Source organism: Motacilla alba, chromosome 6 (genome assembly GCF_015832195.1).
Source record: "Motacilla alba alba isolate MOTALB_02 chromosome 6, Motacilla_alba_V1.0_pri, whole genome shotgun sequence".
NCBI classification, from domain to species: domain Eukaryota; kingdom Metazoa; phylum Chordata; class Aves; order Passeriformes; family Motacillidae; genus Motacilla; species Motacilla alba.
In genome coordinates, this window is record NC_052021.1 from 11,164,656 (window position 1) to 11,177,352 (window position 12,697).

At 40.6% G+C, this 12,697-nt stretch overlaps 2 protein-coding genes across 3 annotated transcripts; one reads left to right on the forward strand and one right to left on the reverse strand.

The window, feature by feature from the left end:
* Window positions 1-1,400: 1,400 nt before the first annotated feature.
* EXOSC3 (exosome component 3) lies at window positions 1,401-4,379 on the reverse strand. 2 transcript variants are annotated; one of them, XM_038140626.1, is made up of 4 exons: window positions 4,066-4,376; window positions 3,820-3,969; window positions 3,090-3,241; window positions 1,401-1,698 (listed from the first exon to the last, which is right to left on the reverse strand). In XM_038140626.1, exons 1-4 carry the CDS (start codon window positions 4,327-4,329, stop codon window positions 1,497-1,499), a joined length of 768 nt encoding a protein of 255 aa, XP_037996554.1. In that variant the 5' UTR covers window positions 4,330-4,376; the 3' UTR covers window positions 1,401-1,496. The 2 variants fall into 2 exon arrangements, with proteins under 2 accessions (XP_037996554.1, XP_037996555.1); XM_038140627.1 differs by having other exon boundaries at window positions 1,564-1,698; window positions 3,074-3,241; window positions 4,066-4,379.
* A 326-nt stretch (window positions 4,380-4,705) lies between these two features.
* On the forward strand, window positions 4,706-12,070 carry DYDC1 (DPY30 domain containing 1). Its single transcript, XM_038140846.1, has 7 exons — window positions 4,706-4,711; window positions 5,175-5,846; window positions 6,718-6,870; window positions 6,978-7,085; window positions 8,461-8,541; window positions 9,398-9,460; window positions 10,107-12,070. The coding sequence occupies exons 1-7, from the start codon at window positions 4,706-4,708 to the stop codon at window positions 10,182-10,184; spliced, it is 1,161 nt and encodes a 386-aa protein (XP_037996774.1). The 3' UTR covers window positions 10,185-12,070.
* Window positions 12,071-12,697: the final 627 nt, after the last annotated feature.

The following is a 12,697-nucleotide window of genomic DNA, read 5'->3' on the forward strand; positions in this document are numbered from 1 at the left end:
CAGCTTCTCATGTGTAGTAAGAGATAGACTACAGACCCAGAAGGTTTATGGGATATGAATGAAAGTCACTTCACCTGGGAGACAGGTGAAAAAAGATGACTAAAGACCTACCAAGCCAGATGAGCAATGCCCTAGATGCTAAATAGGGAGACCAGTGAAATTCACAAGGAATTCTGAATTGTAGCCATTTGACTCACGTGGAAACCATTTGAGTGGTGTTCTTGCTGAACCAGGGGAAGCCCTAGGTAAGCACATTACAGATGACTCAGAGGAGCTGGCTCTGAACTGAAGCAATTTCTGAACAACAGAGATGCCAAAGACAACCCTATCATCAAATGCCATAGGTTGAGCTTTGGATGAAATACAGAATAAACAGGAAAAACTATGTTTCCACTTTAATTAAGATGGTATTCAGGCTCACCCTAATTAGTTCATTTTTAGTAATTTCCTTTAACTATTGCTATTAAACCATTCAGCTTATTAAGAAGCACAGAACATCACAGATCTAAATGACTGCCTAACAGCTGCAAGCAGCTCATTAAGTACCTACAATCAAGCTTTTCTCCCACAGGAAGAAGGCATCAGTAACTCCCTTCCATTAATCCAGCCTTCTCTTCCTCTCTCAAAACAGTAGCAAATTACTCACATACTAAAATCCACTGAGAGCTTACCCTTCCTAGGACAGCATCTCCTCAATATGCATCAAGGGACTGTTACACAAAGAAGCCAAACACAGCTTTTTTCAGAAATGTTGACTCTGTTAAATATTAGCAAAGCTCTATGGCATCTTTATGCCCTATTACTAAAGAAAACAGTGTCTTGAACCAAGAAACACACGGCTATTATTGTGACATCCTAATCACTATGTCCCTAATACTTCTAGGCAGGTCATCACTTAGGGAAAGTGACAATGTCCCTGTGAACATATTTTTGGTCTTATCTGATCATTTGCCTTAACCACCCTGTGACTGCTTTATGCTACACCCTGCAATTATTTTCTGGTATTCTCTACCGGCATTTCTATTCCCAAATTTCATAATATATTTAATAATTACTTTGTGTCACTGTATAAATAGAGCACCCAACCAAAATTAATGACCCATGGGATACTTTTCACTATCCCAAGTAAACATGGATGGTTCGAAATTTTAATAACTATAAAAACAAATACATGCAGCTCACAAAATGACCAGTTTTTTTTAAGAAGACCTAGGTAGTAACACTTCAAAATTCAGAGCTAATGAAAGCTTCTAGAGACCATCTTCCCATTAGTCAGAAAATTCATGAACGTAAACAGGGCTTCATAACCACAAAGGTGAGTCCAAACAAACTCCTTAAACAAAATTAAATGAAGCTAAGTGGATAAAGAAAGGAAATGAAAAACAACCAAAACCAAGTACTTCATTTAAAAAAAGGCTTTTAATATAAATCTGAATACAAAAAATAACCAAAACACCCTACAGTCATCACAAACAAATCCTCAAGGTTTTCTTCTATCAGTTCCCTGACAGTTTGGCAAGCGCTTGTTTTCTCTGTTCTGCAGTCATATACTCACAGGCTTCCAAAATATTTACTATAATTAAAGTCTGTTGAACTGTTTTTGCTTTTACCCATATTCTTCCATTCATTCCCAGCACCAGCTCAAATGGGTACAATTGTGACAACTCTTGAATTATTTCACATTTGGGAGCCAAGAGCCTGTGGACAAGAGCAAAAAAGAAGTCAGAGGAAGGAGTGCTCACACTTACAGACATCACATTATTATTGACCAGTAGCTCCAGCAGTGCTGCTATTATGGAATCTACTTAAGAAACAGTGAAAGATTATGAAGTTGCATATACATTCAAAATAGCAATACAGTATCAGATTTTCAAGGCTCCTGCCATATAAAATACATGCACCTAAAAAAAATTGTAAATTTAGATTTTTTTTCTCATTAGATTCAAAGATAACCCCTGACTAGTTTAAAGTGAATTGATACTTTTACAAGCATTCTATGTGTTAATAAATTCTAAAAGTACTGTTTGACAAAATGACATTTTTGAAATGCTCTTTATTTGACACCCCAGAGGTGTCTTTCAAAACAGGACTTCCTTTCTACTTCAGGAAACAGTATTAACAGCAATAAACAGACCACTTCATTTTTATTAGATAACAGCATACTAAATACTGTAACATGTCTAGGATTAAATCAAGATTGAACCAGTATTCACAAAAACTAATATCATATCAGGATTTAGCAGTTTAATTGTAATATGCTGTTATTTTTTTACTTGCATACAGACAAAATTTGGAAAACAGAATGGCTGCAAAAAGTTTTTGTATCAGTTCACACTGACTTCTGATAGGACCTATAAATCAGACAATGACAGGTATGAAAAAGCTGCTCTGCACTGCCAGATAATGACAAAACAAACAAAAGCTCCACCCAAAAAGCAACAAAGTTTGACTATTGTTTATCCATGTAATCCGGTATTCTTTGACAGTCACAAAAAAAATCCTGTATTTACATCAGCATAAGCAACTCTAAAGTTCACAACACAAATAAAAGCTTATGAAACAGTTCCTGGACTAATGTGTCAGTTTTAAACTAAAATCCTACATTTTTTTTAATCTGTATCTTTATTTCAGTGTTATTTATTTTTCTTTGGAAGTCAGAAAATAATGGTACTGATGGGCAAAGATCCCTTTAATCAGCTGTCAGCCAAACATACACCTCTACTACCCCATGAAACAGAAAAATGACAAAAAGCATTGCCAAGTTTTAAACTCTAAGGTAATATGTACATACCTGAAACACTATCCTGAATGTTTGACTGCCCCAAGTCACTACTTTTATTTTCCATACTGCCTTGGCAACCACATCGCTTTTTTTAAACAGGTGATGCAACACCACACAAAAGAGCTTCTAAGTCTCTTAAGAGGAAAAATAAACTTTCTTTCTAGATCAATCCATACTCAGTAAATCTGGTTTCAATGCACTACAAGTTTCACACAGTCTGATCTACCAAACTGCCCACAGTACTCAGAAGAAACAGCTATCAGAATATTACATGTGAGAGTGATTACTTACATTTTTTAGTACTTACTTTCTTATTAGACCTAAGGAAACTTTAAAGAGGAAGCCATCTTGTCCAATTATTCCCATGCCACTTGATTTTCCACTGCTGTCTATACAGACCATCTCTGGTTCCATGTCCTTATTTGCTACAACAAACTGACCATAAATAAGATCTCCCACCTAAACAAAACAGCATCAAAGAACAAAGGTATAATCTCTTATAATCATTTAGTAGGACAACACAAAATATCACAGCAGCCTGTGGTATTTTTCTTTACACCTCTTTTTACATTCTGGTAATAGCATTTCATCTGAGTGCAGAAACTGTGGCATCATGTGCAGCACAACCATGCATAACAGTGCTGTTAAAAGAACCCACACAACTAACGTTTTCTACCAGCACCACGTGTTTTAAAACCATAACATCGGATGCCCTTTCGGATGCACCTTACTCATGAACTGCATCTGCTCCTGGCAGCACGATGAGCAAAGGAAAACATGAGTGAAGCACCCGGCCAGCTGAGAGAGAGCAAACCACGCTAGTTGCAGTCCTCCTACTAAACCCCAGAAAAGCCGCGGCCTAATGGTGCAAAATAAGAGGAGGAGGACCAAGGCGAAACCATTACAACGAGACCTGCCCACCTCCTCTAACGCGGGCTTGTGAAAACACTTCCCCAAAGAAAAGCTACTGAAACGCAGCAGAAGCGCCACCAAACGACGCAGCTAAAGCGCTACCGCCGGCTAACCAGGGCACCCACCTGCACGTTTGGCCTGTTCCTCTTCGTGGCGCCTTCGAAGGCCAGGTAGGACAGGGACGCCGGCTCGCTGCCGCCCACGTCCAGTCGGAACACGTCCCCCGCCTTGGCCGTCACGATCCCTATGACGTGGTCGCCCTTCACCGGCACGTACTGCAGCGGGAGCGGGGGCAGAGGGTCAGCGGGCGAGACGGGGGCTAACACACAGACACACGCACACACGGACACCGGGTCCCGCCGCGCCCCTACCCGCTTCTGCTGCGAGTCCACCCAGTAGGCGCCGCCGCCCCCGGGCCGGTGCCGCAGCAGCCCGCACTTGGTCACCAGCAGCCCGGCCCCGCTGCGCCGCAGCCCCGGCCCGCACAGCAGCCGCCCCTGCGGCGCGGCGCCCGCGCTCAGCCGCAGCCGCTCGCCCTCCGCGTCCTCGTCGTAGTGCGCGGGGAGCAGCAGCAGGTCCCCGGGCAGCACCACCTGCCCCACGAGGGCCTCGGCCGCCGTGCCGCGCTCCGCCATGGCCGCGCCGGCGCACGGCCGCTCAGGCTGGGGCGGGCGGCTGCGCCCTGCGGCCTGCGCGGAGCGCTCGCGGGCCGCCAGCGACACCTCCCGGCCGGAGCGGCCCCGGCCGCAACAGCCGGGCCCGCGCCCCTCAGAGCCCCGAGCTGCTGCGGCCGGCTCCTCGCCCTCACGGCACCGCCGCCAGCTGCCCTTCCGTCAGGGAGGCAGCCCGCCTTCAATGTCTGCCGGGGAGCGGCCAAGATGATGTTAGTGCAACTTAGGCGTCGGAATCAACAAACATACGGAGTTAATTCTTCCAGCTGCAGTTGTTTGCAAGGCTTTTAAATACCCGATTAGAAGTTACCAGTAAAACATACGGCTGGTCAAATTTGAGATGAACGTCAGCCGATGAATTTTGCAGGGAGCAGAAAAACCCACATCGGTTGTGAAAGGAAACTGCTCACAGAGAGATAGCATTAAAACAGCTGGAAAGGATCACAGTGGGTCATCTGGTCCATCCTCCCTGCTTAAGCAGGGCTGTCCTAGAGCACATTGCACAGAACTGCAGCCAGATAGTTTTCAATATCTCTAGATAAAGAGATTCCACAACCTCTCTGGGCAATCTGTTCCGGTGTGGGTTCACCTGCACAAAGTTAATGGAACTTCCTATGCATCAGTTTCTGTCCATTCCGTGGTGTCCTAGTGGTTGGCTCCACAGAGCAGAGCTTGGCACCTCCCCTTTAGATATTTATACATATTAATGAGGTCCTCTATCAATCAGCTCTTCTCTAGGCTGAACAGGCTCAGCTCTCTCAGCCTTTCCTTGTAAGAGAGGTGCCTGAGTCCCTTAATCATCTTCATAGCCGTGTGCTGGACCCGCTCCAGGACCTCCATGTCTCGGTCACTGGGGAGCCCAGAACTGGACACAGCACTCCAGGCAGAGCCTCAGCAGGACGGAGCAGGATCACTTCCCTCGACCTGCTGGCAATGCTCTTCCTAATGCAGCTCGGGATACCACTAGCCTTCTTGGCCACAAGCGCACTGCTGCAAGATCATCAGGCCCCCCAGGTCCTTCTCCAGAGAGCTGCTCTCCAGCAGAGCACCCGCGGCTTCTCCCGGTGGGGCTATTCCTCCCCGCGTGCAGGACCTTGCATTTGCCATTGCTGAATTTCAGACTCTTCTCTGCCCATCCCTCCAGCCGGTCGAGGTCTCTCTCAAGGTCCACAAAACCCTCTGAGGTCTCGGCCCCTCCTCCCGGTTTTGTGCCATCGGTGACCTTTCCGAGCATATCCTTTTCCTCTCCGTCAGCTCTGCGGGCGGCCGCGCTCGCGGCGCTGTTGCGGAGCAACCCCGCGCGTCCGGGGCCGGGCCGGGCGGCAGGAGCGGCGGGCCAGGAGCGGCGGGCCGGGAGCGGCGGGCCGGGAGCGGCGGGCCGGGAGCGGCGGGCCGGGAGCGGCGGGCCTGGCGCTGCCGTCCCGCGGCTCTGGGAGCTGCTGCCGGGAGGGAGCCGGAGCGGGGCTGCTCTCCGAGACAAGGCGAGCGGCTACAGCGCAGCCCGCGGCACCAGAAGCAGGGCAGCGGCACCACCGGCTGTCGCGGAGCGTGAGGCGAGGTAGGGTAAGGGGCCAGACTTTCCCGGGATGTCGAACACCCGGCGCAGCGATGAGGAGCGGGCCCGCCCCGCCTGGAGCGCAGGGGAAGGGGCGAGGCCCAGCCGGTGCTCAAATGCAGCCCGGACCGGGGGGCGTGGGTGGCTTCATTAAGGTCACCAGGAGCCGCTGTGAACGCGGGGGGTGGGACTGGATTTGTTGCTGTGCTAAGTGCCCAGGTTCTCTGCCCCAGCATGGATTCAGCCCCGTTGACAGCAAAGGAAGGCTCGTGTCTACTTAAACTGGGCTGGTATAGTGTGTGCACAGAGATCTGTGCCTTTCGTAACTGTGAACTGAGTGCTTCAGGCCCTTGCCTTGTATGCATGTCTTAAAGATGGCTTTGACAGACAGTTCATGCTAAAATTACCCCTTAATTGTCCTCAGAACTACTTGCCTGTTCTTTGAGTATCTGTGTATAAGTTTTCTATGTCCTGTTGTGGTTTTCAGGGTTTGGTTTTTTTTTTCTTTTTTTTTATCATGCAGACCTAGAACTGGCAGCATGTTTCTAAATAGTTTATGAATTATACATGTCCAAACAGTAAGGTGGAGTATAAGCATTTTTTTCTACAGTGATTGTTATAACTGACCTGTCACTGGAGCTTTTGAGATCTAAACCACTGCTAAATGACTTATACAAATTGCAAGCTTAGTAAAAAGTAATGTCATAGTGAGTGTTTGGCACCTGAAGCAAGAGTTCTTAAAGACCCTAACTTAATTCTGACATGGATGTCTAATATCTTCTGTTTATTGTCAGTAGATTTGGATGGAGTCTCAGTATCTGAAGCAATGCCTGGGAAATTGCTTGAAGAAGGGACTGGCAGAGGTTGTAGAGCATCGGCCAGCAGATCCGATAGAGTATCTTGCACACTGGATTTACAATTACAGAAGAAACTTAGATGAAGAAAAAAAGGTGGATCCAACTTAAGCAAAAAAAAAAAATTGCTATAATATCATTGATGCTATTTAATATATCTTTCATTTTTATGTTTAATTGATTCTGTGTTACCTCTAAAATAGAGAATACTGGAGAGAGCTGAGCTGGAACAAGAACGGGTGGCAGCCATAGCAGAACTTGAAAGGTTAAAAATCCAGGAAGAGCAGCGGAAACTTGAAGAGCAACGTCAGGTTATTAATACTTAATAATAGATAATTCCAAGCAGCATATGGTACTGTTGCATCTTGGAGCTCTTTGTATACTTCTAATAGCTGTATAATGATTTTGATAAAGGTAATATAAAGCAGGTGTTTTAATCCCACTTTTCTGAGTCACTGCAATTATTAGTCAGCACATGGGTAGGAAAAGTTACATACTATGCAGTAAAATGTTATTAAAAAGTGATGGCTGTTAAGTTAAAAGGCAGCCAGTTTAGGAGTTATGTGAGCAGTAACTGAAAATACTGTTTGGGCTTATAATATGAGAAATAAATACAATATCTGTGTTTCTAGCCATTCTTTCTCTTCTAGTAAAGAAGTCATGTGAACCCAGTGTTGCCATGGTGATTTTGATGTGACCTGAGTGGATTTTTTTGTATAGATGACTTCCATGATGTTAAAATCAAATGCTTCATTTTAAATTTATGCTGATCACATTAAGCCCAGCTCTAGTGTATGATGCATTCATTTTATTTCACTTGCAGTTTTGAAATTCGGAGTTTAGTAATTTGCAACCCAAAAGTAATGTGCTTAAGGGTTTCATGAGTGATGTAAAATAGTAAATGAAAATAAAGAGATTGTATCTAGAGCTAATTCACTGAGAATTAAATAAATCATTTCACCTAAGCTATTGGAAAGATGTTGAACAATACTCACATTAAATGCATTTTTTAACCTAACTCAGTTTTGTAGTCAAATCCTGAGGTAAGTTTTACGTTTACGTACCAAAAAGGAATAGAAAATTATGATCATGTTTGTAACTGCTCACAAAATGCAAGAGCAAACAGTATTCTCTAAGGTTGTTGAATGTAAATACTTAGATTATGCAGTTTCTGAAGTTTTGATGTAATAGGACTTATGTTCCCAATTAATAAACATTTCCTGTTAGATATTTCCACTTGTAAATACTAAAGGTTGCTGATGGACATGATTAATTTTAATGATACTGCTTGCCAAATTTTTCTATAGACTTGATTCTATATTGATTCATCCGTGTGTGCTAGGCACTACACAAAGTATCAAAGAACTTAATCCAAAGGATAGGAGATAACTAATACAAACTGATAAAGGGCTTGTGTAATGAGACAGTATCTGAAGTCTGTACACTAACTGTTTTTTCTTCCTCTTGGTAGTAAAGCCTCTTTATCAAATGCCTTTCTCAAACCTTTGAAAATGTTAAACCAGATGATACTGAAAGGACTTTAGTATTAGCATAACATAGCAGCTATGTTTATGCTTAATTTTTATTTATTATTTCAATATTAAATACATTGTAAATAATGTGGTGGAAAAGATACATGTGGGGTTTTTTTTCTTTCTAATTTGTCTTTTCTTAAACTGATTGCAGGCTCAGTTGGAGAAAGAACGTGCAGAGTTGGAAGCACAGAAAAAAGAAGCTGAAATGCAGTTGCAGCAGGAAGACCAAGAGGTTTAAGCCAATGCTTAGTTGGTGGTTTGAAAATACCATTTATCAGCCATTTTTTCCAGATGCAGGCATCAATTACAAAACACAAAGCAGAAGCCCATGGGTGTTGAACTAACACATAATTAAAGAAACAAGAGTGTAGATAGGGGGAATGTCTAACACCTGGCTTCTGTAGTCTGGGTTTTATACTTGAATTTTGCTCAGAACATAAATTTACTCAAAAAATCCAGCATAAGGTCAGCTTACCTGATGCTTCCACATTTCTCGATGGTATTTATTAGAAAGTTTTATAAAATCAGCATGTCTAATTTAAGTACCAAGACAGTAATATTTTACAGGGGGTTAGCACAAAATCCATTTACTGTACCTGGAAAAAGAGCTGTGGTTTGGAATTGTAGTGCATCTGGATTCTGCTATCTTAGTGGTGCGTGGAAATTTATACTAACAGATATCCGTGTTTATGGTCGTTTAACGCTGCTTCAGTAAAAACATACATGGATAATTGGCATGCTTATCTCCCTAAAGCTTTTAAAACTCTGTGGAGCACAGAGTATTTTAGAAATACCTACGTTTTTAGAAAACTTGGTTAAAATACTGACAAAACATAATTGTAGGGAGATGAGCATATGAAAGTGACAGAAGAAATGAATATGTAAAAACTTTAAATTGCTGTTAATTAAAAAAAATTAAAAATAAGGTTAAGCATACCAAGACCATATTCCCATACTACTAAATTTGTATAGCAGCACTTATCTAAAGTGTTCTCTTTACATTAATACATAATGTCATTTTAACACACCTGAAATGCGATTTCATGACATGGGACATTTGAACTGAAAACTGGTTTTCATTGCCACAGGAAAATGAAAAAACAGTAGCTGAAGTTACAGATAGACCTGAGGAGCCAGATGAGAGTGAACCAGTAAGTATTTAGAAAGAGATTATAAATGATTGATTCTTAAAAATTTGCTTCTCTGTGCTGACAATAGATTTATGAAAATATACCTTATGACCGTTCTTAGGGTCAGCTTTTCACAGCTGTTTTTTCCACTGAGGTAAATCATGTGTGTATGCAAGATCCCATATAGCCCCAATTTTTATAATTTTCTGATAATTACATATTTTAAAATATTCTTGAGTCTTTGGGCATATTTTCTGGGTTCTTTAATAAGAAAATTGTAAAACTAGAGGTGAAAATGAGTCTTAAGTACCTGCTGCTTCCTACATGTGCCAAGTTTTCATGCCTGAAGGTGTTAGCCAATCCCCATTGGCTTTTGGGGATGTTATTTCAGGTTTTACAGTGACATGTTTGCTACAAATTAAGAACAGATTGATAAAAAAGACATACAGCCTTGTACTATCGATTCTGCTCTCAAAATCACAATGCATATCCAGATTTGCTGGATTTTATAACAGAAGTCTGGTGATGGCCTTCTTTGTATTGAATGGAAGAATACATGATTGTACTGATAAGTACTGACTTGTCTGTCATGGGTAGTTTTTTTCCTATTTTCCTTTTTACAAAGTTCAGTGAATGCTGGTAGACTATTTTTGTTGTTGTTTTCTAGGGTCAAACAGACCTCCCAACAGTAATAGAAGAAGAAGAAGAGGAAGAAGAGGAAGAAGAAGAAGAAAAAGAAAATTAGAACTGACCTGAGAGCAGTAAATATATTTTCTACTTATTACTTGCTATCCTGAAGTGTAGTATCTTGATTTATGTATTTTATAAATATAACTGATTTACATAACTGTTTCTCTGGTGTCTGTTTTCAAGGTGTTTGTATAAAGTCTGTTATTTCTGATACCGATTCTTCCCTTTTGTTCTTAAAGCATTGTAGCTAGCATGGCTGACTTACAGGAAGAAAACTGCAGCTGAAGTGAAAGCAGCAGATATATTTTCTACTTATTGCTTATTGAGGTAGCCATAATAAATAAAAATATAACTAAAGTGTCAATATGATTTCAGGATAGATGCTACAATATGATAATTTGAATCAATATTAAAAGAATAAAATACTACTGAAAATTATTTTCCAAGAATTTGGATGGTTTCTGACAGAAAAAGGGAATGCTCTGCAGATTAAAAGATGGAGAGAATGGACTTCAAACTTGGTGCAAAAATCCAATCAGATTTCCCAAATGTATTTGAAAGAGGTAAATTCAACTCTGACTTAGAATACACTAGAAGATCTTGTCTCCTAGAAGTCATGAGGTGATCTAGGCTTTGTTATTGGATAAGTATATTTATTATTATATTTATTATTAGAACCTTTATTGGGTATTGTGTGGTACTAGGTAAGCTGCAAGTGTCTGCATGTTAGTCTTGATTAGTCAAGTTTTTAAGACTTTTCTGCATTTTTCTTGAATTTGTAAATCAAGAAATTAAATGTGTTCTCTACTAAATACCATTATTATTTCTAAAATTTCACTTGTAAAAATTTAGAAGAATATTTATCTTGATCCATGGTTACCTATAAAAATAAGTTTTATAATCCTTAAAGATTGCATTTTTACAAGAACAGATGTTTGTAATCACTGGTATCTTGGTATAGGTTGTCAAGAATGTTCTGTGTCTCTTCGTTATAAATGGAAAAAACATCAGCATTAAGAAATCCTTCTGTTCTTCAATAAAATGTGCCTTTGCATCTCTGTCTTCTACTACAGGTTAGATGGTCATGAAAATATCTTTCATTACAAAATCAGTGCATAGTTAATGCATTCACTGCATTTTTCAGTCTTGGGATGAAAGAGATTTTTCTGACAATTTCACTTCAATTTTTGAATAGTATCCGTGAGTCTAAGGGGTTTGCTATCCTTGGCAAACTGTTAAAACTATCTATGCACCCAACTGATAAGGATCAATCACATAATAAATGTTTTCCTGCTCTGAATAACTAGTTTTGATCATGTAGATCAGACTAAGAATAATCTTACAAAAATTTAAAAAACATGAGCACTATTGATTTTTCTATATAGTAATATATTATTTTTTCCCTTAATGATAAAGTACCTCTATTAAAAAATCCTCTGCCCATCTTTTTGCTACACTGCTTTTTGAATGCTGTTAATAGCCAAGGATGCTTATATTAGCATCCTTAAAGTCATTTACCAGGTATAAATACTTAGAAATGTTAGTGTAACTTTTGCAGTCATGAAAAGTGGAACTATTTTTTGTGTCTAAGTGGTCAGGCTTTGCTGTCTACAATAATTCTGATTGGTTTGCAGTTTCTATGATAGTCAAAACCTTTCCTGTGGCATGAATACACCCTTGTGGTTGATGTTCCAGTGAACAGATTTTGACACAGTTTACAATTATATTTGTTAGTAACAGTTACAATAGAATCATTCAAGGACACACTTTGATACCACAGTTCAAATGACACCTGTTAACACTGCATACGTAGCAGCTTCTTGTGCCAGTCTCAAAGGGATGGAGAAATGGATAAACAGATGGAGTTTGTCTTTTAAACCAATATTTATAACTGATTCTTAATATCTAGATTAACACTTTCAAAAATTAGTAATTCATGTTCAGTCATGTTGACCATGAAAATTTCAACCTTCTACGGCCTTCAAAATGTAAGACACTATTTTAAGGCATGCTAGAAATTAATTCTAATGACATGTTGCTTTCATTTTTTTATAATTTCATACTGTTTGTATCTTTGTTTGATTTTGTTATATGTGTGTCCACTAGAGTGCATCCTAAATAAGCACACTGTGGGAGCTCTGTCAATTACAGCCCATGAAAACTACAACTTCTGTTTGTCATTCTGTTTCAGCTTTTTTTTTTTTAACTATGACTTTTTCTTTGTGATGCTGCAGTCCATATTCCTCACTTTATTTCAAGGTAGGAAGTTTTGGATGGAAACTTTTATCATAAAATTACTAAGCAGGGGTCAAAATAAAGTGGTAGATTCCAATTTACCTGTTTGTTTATTGTTGGGTACAGAAAACTTTTGTTGTTAAAATGTTATTTATAGGAATTCCTGTTTTTTTCAGGATCTGATGTGCACAGATCTGGTGAATTATTCCCCTTCTACAGCTTTATAGGAATTCTTGTCTTGGATATGTGACAAGAGGTAAACAGTCCTCGGCTCCGTGCTTTCTTGAGGTGCAAACCTGCCTGTAGGTTACTTGAAAATGTAGTTCACAACAA